Source organism: Oncorhynchus kisutch, linkage group LG5 (genome assembly GCF_002021735.2).
Source record: "Oncorhynchus kisutch isolate 150728-3 linkage group LG5, Okis_V2, whole genome shotgun sequence".
In the NCBI taxonomy this organism is placed as follows: domain Eukaryota; kingdom Metazoa; phylum Chordata; class Actinopteri; order Salmoniformes; family Salmonidae; genus Oncorhynchus; species Oncorhynchus kisutch.
The window spans coordinates 57,619,558-57,643,030 of record NC_034178.2 but is presented as its reverse complement, the minus strand read 5'-3'; the positions used below and the strand labels follow the sequence as shown (position 1 = coordinate 57,643,030).

At 41.9% G+C, this 23,473-nt stretch overlaps 1 protein-coding gene across 1 annotated transcript in view; it reads right to left on the bottom strand.

Annotated features, from left to right (window-relative positions):
* The window catches only part of LOC109891301 (plasma membrane calcium-transporting ATPase 4-like), a 150,417-nt gene that overhangs the window by 79,992 nt on the left and 46,952 nt on the right, over positions 1-23,473 (bottom strand). Inside the window, 1 exon segment of the mRNA XM_031825486.1 lies at positions 12,910-13,401. Within this exon segment, the coding sequence (XP_031681346.1) occupies positions 12,910-13,105 (196 nt within the window). The 5' untranslated portion in view covers positions 13,106-13,401.

The window sequence follows — 23,473 nt, the reverse complement described above, 5'->3', positions numbered from 1 at the left end:
GTCTTGTGCTTCCTGAACACATCGGCGGCAGCAGGCACAAGCTCTCATGGAGGGAAGAGTTTCCCTCACCCTCAAATTCAATTCAATTCAAAGGGGCTTAATTGGCATGGGAAACATATGTTTACATTGACAAAGCAAGTAAAAAAGACAAACTATCTCTCCCTTGCTTCCACTCTCGCTCTCCACCCCTTTCTATTTCTCAGTTCTTTACCATCTATGTTCTGTCACTCTCTCTCCATCTCTTTGTTTCCCTCTTATCTTTTCACTTCTTACACCTTCCCATATCTCTCTCACCATTTTATCCTACATTTACATGTTAGTCATTTAGCAGATGCTCTTTTCCAGAGCGACTTATCGTAGTGCGCACATACATGTGTGGTATTGGTCCCTTATTGGGAATCGAACTCACAACCCTGGCGTTGCAAGTGCCACGCTCTACCAACTGAGCCACACTTGAATCACATCATTAGAAGTTTACTTGAATAATTAACAGCCAATGACTCACAATACTAGAAATGGTAATGTAGTGTGGTTGATAAGAAACAAGTCAACCTCCAGAGAACTACCTCCCTGTATGACTCACTCCCTAACATCTGCTTTCAGGGGATTAGAGGAAAACATTCACATCTCTGATCTACAAGATTGATATAGAAGTGCCATCTATTTAATGTGCTTCATCCATCTCCAGATGAACAGAAAGTAACAGCTTGATAATTGTGGTGGTGGTATTCCACTGGGAATCCTAATGTAATACATGTGGTCCTGTGTGGCGCAGTTGGTAGAGCATGGTGCTTGCAACGTCAGTATCGTGGTTTTAAATTCCCGCTGGGGCCACCTGGAAATATATAAACGCATAACTAACTATCTATGTATGTATGTGTGTGTATGTATGTATGTATGTATGTATATATATAGTACAATGCTGTGTACTACTCCCTTCACAGAACAGCGCATACTTGCTCTAACCAGAATAGAAAGAGGAGTGGGAGGCCCTGGTGCACAACTGAGCAAGAGGACAAGTACAATAGAGTGTCTAGTTTGAGAAACAGACGCCTCACAAGAGTCTGACCATTAGACCGCTCCGTCTGCCTCTCCTGCGGAGACTGCGTTGTTTTGGGTCGGCCTCTGGGATAAGATCCCATGTCCAGGGTGGAGGTCCAAACAAAGGATCCGCTTCGGGAAAGAAAGACGTATTCCTGGTCGTAACGATGGTAAGATGACATTGCTTTTATATCCAATAGTTCTTCCCGGCTGTATGTAATAACACTTGAGATTTTCTGGGCTAACAATGTAAGAAATAATGCATTAAAAAACAAATAACTGCATAGTTTTCTAAGGACCTGAAGCGAAGCGACCATCTCTGTCGGCGCCATCTGCTGGTCGACCCAGCACAGAGTTGGTAATCACAGAGCCCAGTCTTACCAATTAACTGATCCACAGTTAACAAAGAGCACACACTGGTTTGTACTAGGTTAAACTGTATTTCCCCAAACTAAGACCTTGAAAGAGTCAAAACGATGCATTCATTCACAAACGACGTTGCAACATTAGCCTACTTCTGAAGTCAATTAAATCTATTGACTCCATCATAGAATTCTCTGAAATGCCTTTGCCATGTGTGCCAAATGTTGAATGAAAGACTATTTTTCCATGAATCATTCATAAATTCCTCACATCCTTTCTCTTTGCTTCATTCTGAAAACACATTGGACTTCGGACAGTCTCATCCTATAAGGTGGAGGCAACAAGATCCAAGGAATTGTGGAAAGACACATTTAAATAGAGCCCAAAGTAAAGCTGGGCGATATGGACAAAATCTATATTGCGATATATTGGCTGAATTGACGTGACAATGATAAACAGAACGATAAGTTTAGAACTATGTGCACCACATTAAACAATGTATTAATAATCCTTGAAACTACTATTTCTTTTGTGATGGTTGTAGCCATCAATTGTCCCATTAACAAACACCCATATCAGCAATCGTATTTCATTGCAAACTTCACATTTCTCAAGAATATGGCTACTGATCGTAATGAACGATATCAGCAAAATGCCTGTGATAAGTGATCAGTATGGTCGATGAAGATCATTTTTGGTTTATCGTCCTAGGTCTAGCCCAAAGTGTTGAACAAATGCACTCTACAGGTGTCTGCAGAAAAATAACAGTGTGCTTGTTTTATTTGTCCATTATACCAGAATATTTATATTTGACTTTAGTTTATTTAGAAAATATTTTCTTAATTCAATTTCTTGAACTGCATTGTTGGTTAAGGGCTTGTAGGTAAGCATTTCACGGTAAGGTCTACACCTGTTGTATTCAGTGCATGTGACAAATACAATTTGATTTGGCTGTCTGCAGCAGAGGCATAATGCAGTGATGATCTATCATGTGGTCTGTCCATTCCACATTCATTTAGAGTAGCCTAGAGATCAGATATATTTACTCTGACACACACACACTAATCTAGCCTAATTATGCCCCCTTATCCAATGTACCTGTCCAATGTCACAGTGAGTGATCTACTTAAAAACAACCCAAAACAACTAATCTCCTATACCAAACTCTCCATCGCCTCTCAGCAACACTCTCCAGAACTGAACTCCATCTCACTCAATAACACTTTACTCATCCCTGAAGAGGTAACAGTGGATAAACCCCAGTTCATGTCAGAAAAACTTACAGTAGAGTAGACTAACATAATCAGTCTTGGTTAAGTATCATTGGTCTTTAACATCAGACTAAGAACATCAAACTAAGCCTAGTCAAATCCTAATTTATTCTCAGTAAATCTCACCACTACTGCACTCAAAAATACATGAGGTGACACCCTTCTGGTTTTCCTGCTTTGTGTATCGTTTTAAAGGCAGTCTAGTGCATTGCTCTAACCCGGCTCTGTTCCTACCATATGGGCTGGCAGCATGGCTGAGCAGCTGCTTCATTCGACCACACCCACTGAACAGGGAAATCCTGGGCCAATGAGGCTGGCCCGTTTGTTGGCCCGAGGCACAGCAATGACTCGCTCCTCTGACTGTCACATATATGTCACTCCGTTCGAACAGCCTCCACAGGAGAACTAAGCTGTGTTCACGCACATTCAACCAGGCTAATCTCCTAGGTAATAATACCTTCCAGTGGTTTCTTTACTTTGCAGGATTGTCGTAAATTTCTCCCTTTTGCTGAAAATAATGTGTAATGTTCTAATTCTAAGCCTTTCCTACGTAAGTTGTTATAGAGTGGCTATGCTCGATACCCCGGTGGAGGAACTGCACCTCCCGCAACCGCAGGGCTCTCCTGAGGGTGCATTCTGTCCAATGCATCACCGGGGGCGCACTGTCTGCCCTCCAGGACACATACAGCACCCGAGCAATGACCTGTTCACCCCACTATCATCCAGAAGGCGAGGTCTGTACAGGTGCATTAAAGCTGGGACAGAGAGAATGAAAAACAGCTTCCATCTCAAGGCTATCAGACTGTTAAATAACCATCACTAGCCATCACTTTCCTCACCATCACTTTTCTACGTTGTAGAATAATAGTGAGGACATTAAATCTATGAAAAAACACATATGGAATCATGTACAGTAGTAAACAACAAAAAAGTGTTAAACAAATCAAAACATATTTGAGATTCTTCAAAGTAGCCACCCTTTGCCTTGCTGACAACTTTGCACACATTCTCTCAACCAGCTTCACTCAGAATGCTTTTCCAACAGTCTTGAAGGAGTTCCCACATCTGCTGAGCACTTGTTGGCTGCTTTTCCTTCTCTCTGCAGTCCAACTCATCCCAAACCATCTCGATTAGGTTGAGATCGGGTGAATGTAGAGGCCAGGTCATCTGATGCAGCACTCCATCACTCTCCTTCTTGGTCAAATAGCCCTTACACAGCCTGGAGGTGTGTTGGGTCATTGTCCTGTTGAAAAACAAATGATAGTTCCACTAAACGCAAACCAGGTGGGATGTCATATTGCTGCAGAATGCTGTGGTAGCCATGATAGTGTGGCTTGAAATCTAAATAAATCACTGACAATGTCACCAGCAAAGGACCCCCACACCATCATACATCCTCCTCCATGCTTCACAGTGAGAACCACACATCCGGAGATCATCCGTTCACCTACTCTGCGTCTCAAAAAGACACGGCGGTTGGAACCAAAAATCTTAGATTTTTGACTCAGACGAAAGTACAGATTTCCACCGGTCTAATGTCCATTGCTCGTGTTTCTTGGCCCAAGCAAGTCTCTTCTTCTTGTCACAACACAACGGATTGGCTCAAATGCATTAAGGAAAGAAAGAAATTCCACAAATTAACATGGCACTCATGTTCATTTGAAATGCATTCCAGGTCACTACGTCATGAAGCTGGTTGAGAGAATGCCAAGAGTGTGCAAACTGTCATCAAGGCAAAGGGAGGCTACTTTGAAGAATCTAAAATTGGCTTAACACTTTGTTGTTTACTACATGATTCCATTTGTGTTATTTCATCGTTTTGATGTCTTCACTATTATTCTACAATGTAGAAAATAGTACAAATAAAGAAAAACCCTTGAATGTGTAGGTGTCTCCAAACTTTTGACCGGTACTGTATAAACTGTATTCTAGTAATGCCATCCTATTCAACTATTTCTGTATTGATACACTATTCTATCCTAAGTATTCTACAGATATACAATATATTCTATCCACATACTGTCCATAATATCCCATCTACATACTGTCCATATAGCACACACACACACACACTCTGGACTCCGACATTGCTCCTCCTAATATTTATATACTTCTTAATTCCATTCTTTTACTTTTTACATTTGCGTGTATTGTTCTGTATTACTGAACTTTTGAAGCTAGGAACATAAGCATTTTGTTGCATCCGCAATAACATCTGCTAAATAATATATAACATGTGATTTCATATTGCTATTCCTATTTCATAGACCTACTGTAGGTGGGACTGCAAAACAGCAGCAGCAGAAGTATTGCTTTGTGTTTTCCAAAAATAAGAAAGGACAATCAGTGTTTGCCCTCTAGAAGCAGCCAGGCAGACAGACAGGCAGGCAGGCAGGCCCAGCAGCAGACTGATTAATCAGTAAACATTAGCAAAAGTGTCTCTGATGCAAACAGCACAACGCTGGAACACAGCAGAGCAGTCAGATGGAACTACAATTTATGGCAATGCTGAGAGAGTGATTGTGTATCATTAGCTGCTGGTTGTAAGAAAATGATTGTGTGTGTGTGTGTGTGTATCTCTCTGTGTGTGTAGTGCATCTCCTTTCTGTATAGTAGTTCTGGTGTGGGTTAATGTTAACGGGGGTGGTAAAGTGTTGTTAAGGTGGAGGTTAATACTCATATTCCCTCCTCACTAACGCACCACTAAGAGCCTGCACCACAGAGTAATGAACCATAGACAAAACAACTGGATGTAGCTCTAGGAAATGAACAACCACATTTCTCCTGGCTGATATGATGACTCTACTGCATCAGTGTGCTACTGCATCAGCATTCACATGTTCTGCCTGAAAAACATTGTCTGAATCCCAAATGGCACCTTATTTCACTATATAGTACACTACTATGGTAACCTTGCAAGCCAGCCTGATCTTGAGAGCTTACATAGATTACTCACTACTGTATCTGTGTAAATCATTTATGTTAGATATTTAGCCAACCATTTAAAATAAGGAAATGTTCTGCTACAATATTGGGTACAGAAGAAGTACAGGTTGATAAAGCTTTAACCTGTAATATGCACTGGGCTGAGAGTGATGTCATTACCAGAGAACCCATTGGAGGATGGAATACTTACTCACGCATCCAGTATTACAAATGACTGGAGTAGAACTGTGTCTGCGAGGGAAACAGAATGAACTAGAGAACAAATCAGTTTCCAATAAAAGTCATTTGAACGGCCCATTGTTGTCTGGTGAAAGAAAAAGTGAATGCACCCCCTAAATAGGAACGTTATGACAAGTTCAAATTCCACAACAGCTACTTCACTCAAACGACAAAACAGGCATATGAGATAGAAGCCAGGCTTAAGAGGCCCATTTACTTCCAAAACAACTGTCAGAAAACCTCTTATTTTCCACTGAAATTAACCAGCTTCTCATTATGTGTTTGAGCATCTAAAAAAGGAGTGTATTCACTCCTTACTTCAAAATTATTATTTTTTTCCTCTACCCACCCTTCTGTCCACTAAAAACATAATTACGCTTCCTTCATTAAAAATAGTCATTTCTTGAGCGGAGGAAAGTGCTACAGCTGTCCCTTGATTACTAAATGGAATAGAGCAATGATCTATGAAGTCATTAGGGCTACGGTGTGGAACTAATTTCAATCCTGGAATGAACCGCAGAAGCAAGGAGAGCGGCCTTCTACAAAGAGAGAGAGAGAGAGAGAGCAGTGGACATTTTCTACCCTCAACGTGTTGTCCATGAATTCTTAGATATCAGCTGATTAATCTTCGGTGAGTGATTCCAATCTTGTGTGTGTGTGCTTGTGTCTGTGCATGTGATTCCATAGTAAAAGTGCTGATGATAATCAGAGTGCGTGGCCCAGAGTTGTTGATGATGAAAGATAATCTCAAGGGATGGTTTGAAGGCCTGGTTAGTAAACAGTGTCAAACTCATTAGCAGTAGGGAGTAGATCACTATCTAAAGGATTGCTTGAGAGTGGGGAGTGCCTGTATAGTGAAATAGATACTGTATTGGTTTGAATGGATAGCATTACCAGGTCATTGAACTTGCACTGTCCATACTAGCCTACAGTTGAAGTCGGAAGTTTACATACACCTTAGCCAAATACATTTAAACTCAGTTTTTCACAATTCCTGATATTTAATCCTAGTACAAATGTCCCTGTCTTTGGTCAGTTAGGATCACCACTTTATTTTAAGGACGGTAGCGTCCCACCCCGCCAACAGTCAGTGAAAGGGCAGGGCGTCAAATTCAAAACAACAAAAATCTCATAATTAAAATTCCTCTAGCATACAAGTATTTTACACCATTTTAGAGATAAAATTATCGTTAATCCAGCCACAGTGTCTGATTTCAAAAAGGCTTTACGGCGAAAGCACCACAAACAATTATGTTAGGTCACCACCAAGTCACAGAAAAACACAGCCATTTTTCCAGCCAAAGAAAGGAGTCACAAAAAGCAGAAATATAGATAAAATGAATCACTAACCTTTGATGATCTTCATCAGATGACACTCATAGAACTTCATGTAACACAATACATGTATGTTTTGTTCGATAAAGTGCATATTTATATCCAAAAATCTTATTTTACATTGGCGTGTTATGTTCAGTAGTTCCAAAACATAGTGATTTTACAGTAGAAGCCTCAAACAAGTTCCTAAAGACTGTTGACATCCAGTGGAAGCCTTAGGAAGTGAAACATGACCAATATCCCACTGTATCTTCAATCGGGAATGAGTTGAAAAACGACCAACCTCAGATTTCCCACTTCCTGGTTGGATTTCTTCTCGGGTTTTCACCTGCCATATGAGTTCTGTTATACTCACATACATCATTCAAACAGTTTTAGAAACTTCAGAGTGTTTTCCATCCAAATATAATAATTATATGCATATCCTAGATTTTATGGCTGAGTAGCAGGCAGTTTACTCTGGGCACCTTATTCATCCAAGATACTCAATACTGCCCCCCAGTCACTAAGAAGTTAAGTATGTGAAATGTCAGAATAATAGTAGAGAGAATGATTTCAGCTTTTATTTCTTTCCTCACATTGGCAGTGGGTCAGAAGTTTACACACACTCAATTAGAATTTGGTAGCATTGCCTTTAAATTGTTGAACTTGGTTCAAACGTTTTGGGTAGCCTTCCACAAGCTTCCCACAATAAGTTGGGTGAATTTTGGCCCATTCCTTCTGACAGAACTGGTGTAACTGAGTCAGGTTTGTAGGCCTACTTGCTCAAACACACTTTTTCAGTTCTGCTGTTGGGGTTCATTTCCTTGTTCCTTGTCAATCTTTGGCTCATTGGTGAAATTAGCATTATGACAATATATTTAATTAAATCACTCAAAAACCTTTATTAATGCAATTGCAGACAGAAGTTGACAACAGGAACATAACGCATGTTTCCGAGTAAGTTCTGCAAAATAGTCAATGGTCCAAGTTATTTTATTAAACCCGAAGTCCAGCCTTAGTGATGTCACTGCCTACGTTATTACCTTCTACTCATGAGACCAAGCATTCACAGCTACACAAACATAGAGTTTCAGTGTTATGTAAAAGCTTAGCAGTAAATGTCCACTCCCCAATTTGATGTATAGTGGAATGTCTGACTAGTCTCTTATCTCTTATACTCCTTCGGGAGTTCTGTGTCTCTGCATCTTTTAAAAAATCTTTTAGGCTCTTGTCACAGATACACTGAACTCTTGGTTTTTCATTGGGAATCCAGATTTCTAAGGTACCTTCTTGCAGTTCCTTCCGCTTCCACTGGATGTCACCAGTCTCTAGAAATTGGTTGAGATTTTTCCTTTGTGTAATGAAGAAGTACGGCCATCTTGAACGAGGGTAACTTGAAGTGTACTGTTAGATAGAGGCGCGTGACCAGAAAGCTAGCTACAGTTTGTTTTCCTCCTGTATTGAACACAGATCATCCCGTCTTCAATTTTATCGATTATTTACGTAAAAAAATACCTAAAGTTGTATTACAAAAGTAGTTTGAAATGTTTTGGCAAAGTTTACAGGTAACTTTTGAGATATTTTGTAGTCACATTGCGCAAGTTGGAACCGGTGTTTTTCTGGATCAAACACGCCAAATAAATTGATATTTTGGATATATCGACAGAATTAATCGAACAAAAGGACCATTTGGCTGATTTCTTTTGATTTTTTCATGATGTCAAGCAAAGAGGCACTGAGTTTGAAGGTAGACCTTGAAATACATCCACAGGTACACCTGCAATTGACTCAAATGATGTCAATTAGCCTATCAGAAGCTTCTAAAGCATGACATCATTTTCTGGAATTTTCCAAGCTGTGTAAAGGCACAGTCAACTTAGTGTATGTAAACTTCTGACCCACTGGAATTGTGATACAGTGAATTATAAGTGAACTAATCTGTCTATAAACAATTGTTGGAAATATTACTTGTGTCATGCATAAAGTAGATGTCCTAACCAACTTGCAAAAAGTACAGTTTGTTAACATGAAATTTGTGGAGAGGTTGAAAACTGAGTTTTAATGACTCCAACCTAAGTGTACGTAAACTTCCTACTTCAACTGTATATTATACAGTAGCTATATTATATACACTATATATACAAAAGTCTGTGGACACGTCTTCAAATTAGTTTTAGGCTATTATAGCCACACCAGTTACTGAAAGGTGTATAAAATCGAGCACACAACCATGCAATCTCCATAAACAAACATTGGCAGTAGAATGGCCTGTGGCACCGCATAGGATGACTTTCAACGTGGCACCGTCATAGGATGCCACCTTTCCAACAAGTCAGTTCGTCAAATTTCTGCCCTGCTAGAGCTGCCCCAGTCAACTGTACGTGCTGTTATTGTGAAGTGGAAACGTCTAGGAGCAACAATGGCTCAGCCGCGAAATGGTAGGCCACACAAGATCACAGAACGGGACCGATAAGTGCTGAAGCTTATGTAGTGCCTTCCTTTGCTCTTTACCATAGCCACTGCCCAAGCCTGAAGCGGGTTTGTTTCGTACGCATACAGTCCACACTCAAGGTTTCCTAACGACCAAACATTCAATGAGATCCAGGGACATGGTGCAACAAAAATGTTTATTCTTCTTATATCGAACACAAAAATGATTCTCCAATCAACTTAAAGTATAGATTACTTGATATGGAAAATACATAATATGACATGTCTGTATGTCTGTATGTCTGTATGCGTACGAAACAAACTCGCTTCAGGCTTGGGCAGTGGCTATGGTAAAGAGGAAAGGAAGCCACTACATTCAAGTCAAAAAAATATACCCACCCTCCTTACTATCTAGCAAGGATTCCCCCCCCACCGAAGGCCCAACTTCCTGCCTTTATCCTAACACACTTACCACAATACAATGAATGGGCAAGAGGGTGGGCCAAAAACTGAATTACACTAACAAATGAATATATCTCAATCAGGTAAATATACAGTGCCTTGCGAAAGTATTCGGCCCCCTTGAACTTTGCGACCTTTTGCCACATTTCAGGCTTTAAACATAAAGATATAAAACTGTATTTTTTTGTGAAGAATCAACAACAAGTGGGACACAATCATGAAGTGGAACGACATTTATTGGATATTTCAAACTTTTTTAACATCTCAAAAACTGAAAAATTGGGCGTGCAAAATTATTCAGCCCCCTTAAGTTAATACTTAGTAGCACCACCTTTTGCTGCGATTACAGCTGTAAGTCGCTTGGGGTATGTCTCTATCAGTTTTGCACATCGAGAGACTGACATTTTTTCCCATACCTCCTTGCAAAACAGCTCGAGCTCAGTGAGGTTGGATGGAGAGCATTTGTGAACAGCAGTTTTCAGTTCTTTCCACAGATTCTCGATTGGATTCAGGTCTGGACTTTGACTTGGCCATTCTAACACCTGGATATGTTTATTTTTGAACCATTCCATTGTAGATTTTGCTTTATGTTTTGGATCAATGTCTTGTTGGAAGACAAATCTCCGTCCCAGTCTCAGGTCTTTTGCAGACTCCATCAGGTTTTCTTCCAGAATGGTCCTGTATTTGGCTCCATCCATCTTCCCATCAATTTTAACCATCTTCCCTGTCCCTGCTGAAGAAAAGCAGGCCCAAACCATGATGCTGCCACCACCATGTTTGACAGTGGGGATGGTGTGTTCAGGGTGATGAGCTGTGTTGCTTTTACGCCAAACATAACGTTTTGCATTGTTGCCAAAAAGTTCAATTTTGGTTTCATCTGACCAGAGCACCTTCTTCCACATGTTTGGTGTGTCTCCCAGGTGGCTTGTGGCAAACTTTAAACGACACTTTTTATGGATATCTTTAAGAAATGGCTTTCTTCTTGCTACTCTTCCATAAAGGCCAGATTTGTGCAATATACGACTGATTGTTGTCCTATGGACAGAGTCTCCCACCTCAGCTGTAGATCTCTGCAGTTCATCCAGAGTGATCATGGGCCTCTTGGCTGCATCTCTGATCAGTCTTCTCCTTGTATGAGCTGAAAGTTTAGAGGGACGGCCAGGTCTTGGTAGATTTGCAGTGGTCTGATACTCCTTCCATTTCAATATTATCGCTTGCACAGTGCTCCTTGGGATGTTTAAAGCTTGGGAAATCTTTTTGTATCCAAATCCGGCTTGAGATATCAGCTGATGTACGAAGGGCTATATAAATACATTTGATTTGATTTGATTTGATTTGTCGAGATCAGTGTGGAAGAACTTGACTGGCCGGTAGAGAACCCGAGCCTCAACCCCTTCAAACACCTTTCGGATGACTTGGAAAGGAGATGATTGTGGACTTCAGGAAACAGCAGAGGGAGCACCCCCCTATCCCCCTATCCACATCGACGGGACAGTAGTGGAGAGGGTAGTAAGTTAAGTTCCTCGGCGTACACATCACGGACAAACTGAATTGGTCCACCCACACAGACAGCGTTGTGAAGAAGGCGTAGCAGCGCCTCTTCAACCTCAGGAGGCTGAAGAAATTCGGTTTGTCACCAAAAGCACTCACAAACTTCTAATGATGCACAATCGAGAGCATCCTGTAGCAGGGACCGAGAGACTGAATAATAATGGAAATTGATGTAAAAAATGTATCACTAGCCACTTTAAACAATGCCACTTAATATAATGTTCACATACCCTACATTACTCATCTTATATGTATATGTATATACTGTACTCTATCATCTACTGCATCTTTATGTAATACATGCATCACTAGCCACTTTAAACTATGCCACTTTGTTTACATACCCTACATTACTCATCTCATATGTATATACTGTACTCGATACCATCTACTGCATCTTGCCTATGCCGTTCTGTACCATCACTCATTCATATATCTTTATGTTTATATTCTTTATCCCTTTACACGTGTGTGTGTATAAGGTAGTAGTTGTAGAATTGTTAGGTTAGATTACTCGTTGGTTATTACTGCATTGTCAGAACTAGCAGCACAAGCATTTCGCTACACTTGCATTAACATCTGCTAACCATGTGTATGTGACAAATAACATTTGATTTGATTTGAATGCTGACTGCGAGCCAGGTCTAATCACCCAACATCCGCGCCTGACCTCCCTAATGCTCGTGGCTGAATGGAAGCATGTTCCCGCAGCAATGTTCCAACATCTCTTCCCAGAAAAGTGGAGGCTGTTATAGCCTGGGGACTCCATGTTAATGCCCATGGTTTTGGAATGAGATTTTCCATGAGCATACTTTTGGTAACGTAGTGGACTTCAGCCTGTATCGTACAGTATCTGGTGCCATATTAAACAAGCATCTCAGAATATGAGTGCTGATCTAGGATCAGATCTCCCCTGTCCATGTAGTCTTATTCATTGTGATCTAAAAGGCATAACTGGTCCTAAAATCAGTTACCACTCTGAGGTGCCCCTGATAGTTAAGTTGCTGTGCGGTCAGGGGTCTCTCCTCCTACAGAAAGAGACACACAGCATCACTTAACCCCCATAATTAACCCTTCACCCTCTGGCTGAATGTCTCTGCTGCTCACACTGATTCAATCAGCCATGTCTTGTCAGAGTGGTTTAGCCCTGGGAATCTACGGTTTTGCACAACCCACAACCAGCAGGCTAACTCTGGCCCAATAGGGGTCAGCTATACGATGATATAATCATGATGAAAGCTCAGTAGGGTTAATGGTGGTGATACCGTAGTGTGTGTGTGTGTGTCTGTGTGTGTATAGCGTCTCTTACCCTCGATGGGTGATGTCTTGAGCCTACGGCAGAGCCCTTGCACGTCTCCGTAGGAGTCGGCTATCTTGGTGACGGCCTCTCCGCTCCTCAGCTCCATCAGGTCCCGGAGATCCATCACCGTGATGCCAAAGTCCCCTTCTTGGTTGCCATCGGCAACAGAGTTCCCTGGAGGGTGGTCCGCCGTGTTGTTGGCCATTTTGTTTTCGTTGTTCTTTGTTTTTCTCTCTTTACTCTATGACTGTCTCTCAGTGCCTCTACAGTCCCTCTAAGAACTGGTTAGTGGTGCTGAAATAGTTCAATAGTAAAACAAGGAAGTCCAAGTCACCTAAGGGCTTCAACACCTAAGTCCTTACTTTTTTTGCAGACAGGAATCGTGGGTAATGTAGAAGTAGTGTGTGTGGTCAGAGGACGGGTTTCTGGACCCGGTAGTGCATTAGTTTCCACGTAACAGTGGAGACATGATCCGTTGACCACTTCTTCTGTTGCACGAAACTGCAGGAGATAGAGACAAGAAAACATAGTTGTTTTTTTAAACATTGCAAAAGTAATACAATTAAATTACCATTGTTTTCAAATAAATGTGAGGGGACACTGATGAGAGCATAATTTAAGTAATTGAGGTTTGGTTTGGGGAATGACCTGTTAGAACAACAAGGTCACTATTCTCTGTGGAGGGCATGAAAGGTGGAAAAAAGAGGAGAAAACGAACAATAAAAGACAATACAAAAGCACAGATCTCAAGTCAGATAATAGCTGATTCTTGTAAAAGAATGTGAGGACAGCCATGCTTTGCATTGACGTTAAACAAAGTCTAAGGACATACAGTAGGACATATATAGTATTTAAGATAATATGACTCTCCCATGACACCCACGGCCCTTTTGTTTGTATAGGATTAACAGGCTGTCAGTCTATCCAACTGCCTGTCCCAAAGTGACTGCTTTTACCCTATATGGATAAAGATACCATGGGAATAACCATAGCAACCGGGTTCTAGGACAACAGGATCCAGTGGTATAGAGAAGTTATCAGTGGTGTGTAGCTGTAGAGAGAAGCTATAATAGGTGGTATTGCAATGGGAGGTATTAGAGTCTAACATAGCAGGTTTTAATACAGCACTGTGTGTCGGCAAGAGGACACTATGCTAATGTGAGATAGCGCTCTGGACCGCTCCTCTGGGCCGGTGTGCGTGTCACAGTGTGTGTGTCCCTGTCACACACACTTGTGGTGTTTAGTGGGTCTCCATGACACACTAAACACCACAAATGGAGGTCACCCTTTGATGTGTGCTTATGTGATCAGAGCTGATGTGTCAGAGTGTGACTCTCCGGATTCACATTCTCTGTCACACAGGCTGGGAATACACACCACACCCACACACCCACACACACACACACACACAAACTACTACTGTATAATTATCCAGAAGTGGATATTTTATATAGGCAAGTGGTGTATGATTAGATTTTTATTTAGTCATATAGACGGGGTTGCAGATGTACACTACATGACCAAACGTATGTGGACACCTGCTTGTTGAACATCTCATTCCATGAATATAGAGTTGGTCCCCCCTTTGCTGCTATAACAGCCTCCACTCTTCTGGGAAAGCATTCCACTAGATGTTGGAATATTGCTGCGGGGACTTGCTTCAATCCAGCAGCAAGAGCATTAGTGAGGTCGAACACTGATGTTGGGCGATTAGGCCTGGTTCGAAGTCGGTGTTCCAATTCATCCCAAAGGTATTTTGATGGGGTTGAGTTCAGGGCCTCTGTGCAGGCCAGTCAAGTTCTTCCACACCAATCTCAAAATAACATTTCTGTATGGACCTCGCTTTGTGCACGGGGGAATTGTCATGCTGAAACAGGAAAAGTTCTTCCCCAAACTGTTGCCACAAAGTTGGATGCACAGAATTGCGTACAATGTCATTGTATGCTGTAGCGTTAATATCACTCTTCACTGGGACTAAGGGGCCTAGCCCGAACCATGAAAAACAGTCCCAGACCATTATTCCTCCTCCACCAAAGTTTACAGTTGGCACTATGCATTGGGGCAGGTAGCGTTCTCCAGGCATCTGCCAAACCCAGATTTGTCCATCGGACTGAAGCGTGATTCATCACTCCAGAGAATGAGTTTCCACTGCTCCAGATTCCAATGGCGGCGAGCTTTACACCATTCCAGTCGACGCTTGGCATTGCGCATGGTGATGTGTGCGGCTGCTCGGCGATGGAAACCCATTTCATTAAGTTCTTGACGAGCAGATCTTGTGCTGACATTGCTTCCAGATGCAGTTTAGAACTCAGCAGTGAGTATTGCAACACTACGCGCTTCAGTACCCGGCAATCCCGTTCTGTGAGCTTGTGTGGCCTACCACTTCGCGGCTGAGCCATTGTTGCTCCTAGATGTTTCCACTTCACAGTAACAGCACTTACAGTTGACTGGGGCAGATCTAGAAGGGCAGAAATGTAATGACCTGACTTGTTGGAAAGATGGCATCCCTATGACAGTGCCACGTTGAAAGTCACTGAGCTCTTCAGTTCGGGCCATTCTACTGCCAAAGTTTGCCTATGCAGATTACATGGCTGTGTGCTCAATTTTATAAACCTGTCAGCAACAGCAATTTAATGGGGTGTCCACATACTTTTGTATATATAATCTAGTTGCAGTGTACAGTGATGGTAGCCTAGCAGTGAAGAACGTTGGGCCAGTAACCGAAAGGCTGCTGGTTCGAATCTCAGAGCCGACTAGGTGAAAAATCTGTCGATATGCCCTTAAGCAATTGCTCCTGTAAGTTGCTCTGGATAAGAGTGTCTGCTAAATGACAAAACAAAATTACAATTTAAAACACTTAGATTGGATTAAAATCCTCTTGTCTGGAACATAGAACACCAGAGTTAGCCCAATTACACTGATTTAACCTCTTCCTGACAACAACTGAGCCAGCGTAGCCAAGCCACCATGACTAGCTGACCTGGAAAAGCACAGTCTCCTCAGGCCTTTCACTGAACCAGCTGGTCAGAGAACAACCATCATGATAATTTACCTCTCCTCACTTAGAATGAACCAACCCCAATCTATATACTGCTTACCACTCAAACTGAATGCCCAACACAGGAGGCTGCTGATGGGAGGACGTTTCGTAATAATGGCCAGAATGGAGCAAATGGAACCATGTGTTGATGTATGATACCGTTCCACTGATTCCACTCCAGCCTTTACTACGAGCCTGTCCTCCCTAATTAAGATGCCACCAACCTCATGTGATGCCCATCTATTCTGCTCTCCAGTAATAATTATACAGTAGTTGTGTGTGTGTGTGGTGTTTCCACAGAGGGGAAGCAACCTTGCCTCTAAAGTTTCCATGGAGGTATTGTCAGCAATGCTTCTGGCCAAAAGAGGAATCGCTAATCTGGTATACAAATGTATTAGCCTGATGTAACTAGTGTGTGTGTGCGTGCGCGTGTGTGTGTGTAAATGTCACAGTGAGTAAATGCCACATGAGCATGCTCTGCACTGTTTCCAAACTAAATCTATTGACTTGGGAAATGTCAGCAGTCGCCTAGAGGCCACTAAATGGCTTCCCAATATTAGCAAAGGGTCCAAGCAGAGCTTTTAGACAGCATACAGTAAGTACACTACAATCTCCATTTCTTCTATATGTTTCCATTTCTCTCTCTGTGTGTATTGATCTCACCCTCTCCCTCTGTACCCTTCACTCCATCCCTCTCCCTCTCCATCCATCCCTCTTCCTCTCCACAGTACTTAGGTAATTTTGGCTTGAAAACGCAGTCTGAAAGACAGCTGTAAACATGACTTTTATCGACTTTTGTTTCTCACTGTCACGTTGCTATAAACCACATGAAATATCCTTTATCCATCACCGGAGAGAATAACAACACCAACACCACCGCAGTGCGGTAACACATCTCTATGTGGAGAAGCAATGTTTATTGGTGTCGATGGACGAGGATCTAGCTGCTCATTAAGCCAAGCTAATCAACTGGCACGCTAATCTACCAATATAGTCATTTCATTAGTGAAATGAGCCTAAGCACCAGAGCGTTTACTGACGGACTGTGCTCCTTTGTAAAACGTTCTGCAGTACTATACGGTTGCTTTTTATGGAGCACTAGATTCCCTGAAGAACACTCATTGTTCTAGTAGTAACATGACCTGATTAAATACATACAAACTATAGCCTATGGCACAGCGATGGAAAAGAGAGGAGAAAGTAGAGAACAGGGAGGGGGAGAGAGACAGAGACCGCGAGAGCGAGAGAGGCCCTAAACAGAGAGTACACTGTGGCAGAATACCTGACCACTGTGACTGACCCAAAATTAAGGAAATCTTTGACTATGTACAGACTCAGTGAGCATAGCCTTGCTATTGAGAGATGCCACCGAAGGCAGACCTGGCTCTCAAGAGAAGACAGGCTATGTGCCCACTGCCCACAAAATGAGGTGGAAACTGAGCTGTACTTCCTAACCTCCTGCCCAATGTATGACCATATTAGAGACATATTTCCCTCAGATTACACAGACCCACAAATAATTTGAAAACAAATCCAATTTTGATAACTCTCATATCTATTGGGTGAAATACCACAGTGTGTCATCACAGCAGCAAGATTTGTGACCTGTTGCCACTAGAAAAGGGCAACCAGTAAAGAACAAACACCATTGTAAATATAACCTATATTTATGATTATTTATTTTCCCTTTTGTACTTTAACTATTTTCCACATCATTACAACACTGTATATAGACATATTACATTTGAAATGTCTTTATTCTTTTGGAACTTTTGTGAGTGTAATGTACATGTATTGTTTATTTCACTTTTGTTTATTATCTATTTCACTTGCTTTGGCAATGTTAACATATATGTTTTCCATGCCAATAAAGACCCTTAAATTGAAATGGAGGGAGAGAGAGAGCGGAAATCATACCTTAGTTTCTAGAAGTAGATGGATATGGGAGAGAGAGCAGATTATTGAATAGCCAGAGAACAGGCTGAGTGTGTCTATCTACTACTAGCTAAGGAATTGAGAGCAGTACAAATACAAGGCAGGTGGCCAACTAAATCCACTTCCTCATTCATACAAACACAGAGCAGAGGGCAGAAATACACTCCCTGCATGAGACAGAAAACACACTCCATGTTATACTGCAACACACACATATTCTGCGCGCACACACACACACACACACACACACACACACACACACACACACACACACACACACACACACACACACACACACACACACACACACACACACACACACACACACACACCAGTGCCACACCCTGTGGTCCAAAGTCCTGTTGCTGAGTGTTAAAATAGCTGGGAGAGACACACTACATAGGGACAAGGCTACAAGGCCACACCAGTAAAAGCTCTCCTTTAGCCCTTATACTGTACCTTCCCTGTGTTTTAAAGACATTCTGTTTTAACAACGTGGCTGGGTGTTTGATTAACTCTTAGCTCTGCTACTGGGCCTGTTGTCACTTAACTCACCACACTTACACTGTAATTATCACTACATTCTAATCAGAATACACTGCCAGACTACTGAAGAGCCCACTTTGACAACTAGAGAGAGAAAGAGAGGGAGGAAAGAGAGGGTGAGAGAGAGTGAGACAGAGAGAGAAGTAAAGAGAGAGAGAGAGAGGGAGGGAGTGGTAAAAGTGAAAAAGAAGGATAGAAAAAGTGAGAGGGGGTGAAGGAGGAGGAATGATATGAATATAGAGAGGGAGAGGAGCTAGATGAAGTCCACAGCAGTGAAAGAGGGTCCATACAGTAAGTAGAAAGGAGGATAGAACAGGGGGACAGAGGAGCAGTAGAAAACAGATAGAGTAGATAGACAAAGGGTAGGTAGGGATGAGGTAAAACAAGAGGTAGATACAGTAAGTAGAAAGAATGATAGAATGAGAGGAAGATAGGTAGAATAGAAAGAGAGGGAGTGCAGCAGTTAGACTCTCTCAACAGGCAGAGAGACCATAAGGCCATGTGACCACCTACACTAGGTACACAATCTGCTCTCTCCTTTCCTTATTCTCACTTACTTTCTCCCCCTCTCTTTTTCTCACTCTCACCTCTCCCTTTACCCTGCTTTCTCGCCCTCTTTTTCTCCCCCATCTATACAACTAGGCCTAGGCTACCTGGCCTGCGCGTAAATGTAGGCTTATAAATGTGCCCATTTGGGGATCTGATGCTATTTTTGATTGTCTTCACTAAACATCACCGTGGAGCTTCTCAAAGTATTTTTTTCTTCACTTCAAACAGCAAGTAAACAAAGTCTGTTTTTACATCCATTGAGAATGACAACAGTTTCTCAACATAACCTATTTGAAAAATCAAATAGACTGCGCAAATAGCCTACAGCTGTGTCTGTCTGTCTGTAGCTCACTGGCACAGGAAACTCAGAGGTACCAGAATATTTTAAACAATATTGCAAGTTCGCTAGCATGAGCTTCAGGCCAGACCAAGTTTAATACTTGATAAAAATTTTAAAGTTCCTTGCAGAGGCCACCATGCATAGCCAATGTGATTTATAGGATATTAACATTTTTCTCAGGATATGTGTTGGCTTTAGGTAGGCTATTTTTACATATTGGCACTAGAAGTTACTTTTAGATTTGTATCATTTTCATTTAGATATAATTTGGATTAACCACATAAAATTGATTTTGAAATATGAAGACTATTATAACTGAAGTGAAACGGGTTTCACAAAACGTTCATATGAAAATCGTCAGTAGATGAATCATCAGCAAGCAGATGAGTAGAAATGGTAGGATAACTTGGCACTCCAAATGGTAAAGGTTGCTGACCGCTGTGTTTACAATATACAGTGGTTCGTCCTCTAAAAGTTGCAGTGTACTGCAGCACAGCTTGCAGGGTGCTGCAGAATTTTATGGCACATTATTTAAGTGTCGGCAATTGTTGCCAGAATGACGTAATTTACCACAATATGCCATCATCTACCACAAACAATCGCGGCATAAGCTATAAACTTTTAAAGGAAGAACCACTGTGTCGGCCTCTGGCTCCCTCTTTTGTAATTTGTGTCTTAGTTTTTAATGGCTGTGCTGAAAACGTAAGACAAGCTCAGTAGCCTACATACAGTACATTCAGAAAGTATTGTACATTACAGGACAAAGTATGGAAAACCCTGGGTTAGACATCTGTTCCTATGACAATATATGTGTCCCAAATGGCAGCCATGTGTCCCAAATGGCAGCCTATGCTGTATATAGTGCACTACTTTTGACCAGAGCCCTATCGGGACCTAGTCCAAAAAAGTACACTGTAAAGGAATAGAATACCATTTGGGATGCAGACAACTGATTCATAGATGAACTTTGTCATTCTGGACCGAGCACTGTGCTTTTTATCTGATTACTATCGCCCAGCGGAAGAAATTCATGGCCACAGTGCCCCGGGCGAGATTTCTGTGTGTGTGTGTGTGTGTGTTAACTATGTCTGCACCAGAACCAAATAGGCTTACGGCTATTAGAGCAAAAAGCTATTAAATTACCCAAAGTATACACACACGTACGTGCACACACGCACGCACGCACGCGCACACACACACACACACACACACACACTGCATTACTGCATTACTACAGTACTGTACATCACAGGAGGTTGGTGGCACCTTAATTGGGGAGGACAGGCTTGTGGTAATATCTGGAGCGGAATTTATGGAATGTTATCAAAAACAAAAAACACATGGTTTCCATTTGCTTCGTTCCAGACATTATTATGAGCCGTCCTCCCCTCAGCAGCCTCCTGTGCTGTACATATAAATAAAATAGAATAGGCAGTGTGTTAAGTGAAAGTCAAGTGTATATAAGGTTAGTGACTCCCCAGTTACACACTGCTACTCCCATTTCACTATTCTCTCATTTTACTTTCTCTGGTTTTAGGCCTCTTCAATACAAAGTGTTGTGGAGAGTTTTGTTGGCAGTGAACCAAGCAGCAGCAGCACCAAGTAAACAAGGTAAATCCATTCTATATTCACACTGACCTTCTATTCTAGCCATTCACAGGACAACAGAGGACATTGACAGGACATAGCTGCCTGGTTATATGGCGGTAACGCTTGATTTCAGGCATCATAATGTGTCATAACCCCTGGTGTAGAGATATCACAATGAGCTATCACACTCTGAACATGTAGAGGTACAAAACATTTATGAGTTCAAAAAAAGCTCACATCTCATTGATAAAAAAAACTTTAAAAGGTACAAAAAGCAGGATTAAAAAATAATCTAAATGTTCACTGGGTCCGTATAAAATAGACAGTGGCAAGTCAAATTCAAGGATTTTCAAATACTTCCAGAACTAATATTTATTTTCAAGGACCATCCATTTGTAATAGTTCCTATTATGCAATTGCTTCTAGTCGCCACCAGAAGGCAGTATATCGCCACAACCAAATACCTGGACATCTGACTGAAATATCAGTGACAATTTACTAGTTGTACACTCATTCTCCGAGAGTCAGTTTTTGTTTGTTTGGGGGATGTCTGTTGACACAGCAGGAGTCAAGGGATGTTTTTTTTTTATTCAGCGGCATTCGCTCTGCCACTTGCCACTATAGGTCTGGGCTGAGGTAGTTTGTTTCACCTCTCGGCCTGTCGTTGGCAAAGTTTCCCTTTGGACAGAGTGGTGAATGAATGCGCTGCTAAAAAGGCAAATCCAGGGTAGCAGGCAAACATAACGAGCATACAAGAATCACTCATGAGAACGCAATAAGTGAGTAAATGATCATTAACAAATTAAAAAAGGTGAGTAAATGCTATTTTACAAATAAAAAGGTGAGTAAACGGTGTTTACCCTCCGCTACATCCCTGGTTAAGTCTGGCAAAACCCATTCATAAACATCAATATCCTGCTAGGCAGGGTTAAATCTACATTTGCCCAGCATTTTAGCCAGCGATGGGACGTTTGGCTCTAATCAGTCAGTTCTGTACCTGCATTGTTGAGTGCCAGTGTGGGTGGAATGAGCAAGCTCACCTGGCAACCAGAGTGCGGAACACGTGAGGAAATTCAACTGTGTAGTATACCTGAAAATTACATTTGGAAGACCAATACATGTTTCTAATGTTTTTCAAATTAACATATTTGATCATTTTCTGGTCTCCTCTCATTTTAATACTTTAATTACTTTTCAAGTACCAACTTGAGAAAACGTCAGATTTTCAAGGTATTCCAGTACATGAATTTCAGAGTTCCAAATTCAAGTACCTTAAGCACCTTGTGAGAACCCTGTGCCCAGTGTTTTTGACCTAGTTTACCACCATTAGTAAAATAAAACACAAATATACTGCTATGAACTGACAACATATTACAGATAACAGCAGACTATCACTGCTTGAATCTAGAACCCGTCTGAAACAAACTAAACCATCCTAATAATTTTTAAATTTGAATCATTTAGCAGATGCTCTTATCCAGAGTGACTTAGAGGTGCAATTAGGGTTAAGTACTTTGCTCTAGGGCACAGACAGATTTTGTTACCTAGTCGGCTCGGGGATTTGACCAGTGACCTTTTGGTTACTGGCCCAACGCTCTTAACCGCTAGCAGAACCCTTCTGTCAGATAGAAAACAAACAGACAGAAAAGAGAAGAGAGAAAAGAGGAGTGCAGCAACACCATTAACCTGTCACCAGCTCTCAGGAGTAACACAGGGTTAGTAACCTGTCACCAGCTCTCAGGATTAACACAGGGTTAGTAACCTGTCACCAGCTCTCAGGATTAACACAGGGTTAGTAACCTGTCACCAGCTCTCAGGATTAACACAGGGTTAGTAACCTGTCACCAGCTCTCAGGAGTAACACAGGGTTAGTAACCTGTCACCAGCTCTCAGGATTAACACAGGGTTAGTAACCTGTCACCAGCTCTCAGGATTAACACATGGTTAGTAACCTGTCACCAGCTCTCAGGATTAACACAGGGTTAGTAACCTGTCACCAGCTCTCAGGAGTAACACAGGGTTAGTAACCTGTCACCAGCTCTCAGGATTAACACAGGGTTAGTAACCTGTCACCAGCTCTCAGGATTAACACATGGTTAGTAACCTGTCACCAGCTCTCAGGAGTAACACAGGGTTAGTAACCTGTCACCAGCTCTCAGGAGTAACACAGGGTTAGTAACCTGTCACCAGCTCTCAGGAGTAACACAGGGTTAGTAACCTGTCACCAGCTCTCAGGAGTAACACAGGGTTAGTAACCTGTCACCAGCTCTCAGGAGTAACACAGGGTTAGTAACCTGTCACCAGCTCTCAGGAGTAACACAGGGTTAGTAACCTGTCACCAGCTCTCAGGAGTAACACAGGGTAAGGAAACTGTCACCAGCTCTCAGGAGTAACACAGGGTTAGTAACCTGTCACCAGCTCTCAGGAGTAACACAGGGTTAGTAACCTGTCACCAGCTCTCAGGAGTAACACAGGGTTAGTAACCTGTCACCAGCTCTCAGGAGTAACACAGGGTTAGTAACCTGTCACCAGCTCTCATGAGTAACACAGGGTTAGTAACCTGTCACCAGCTC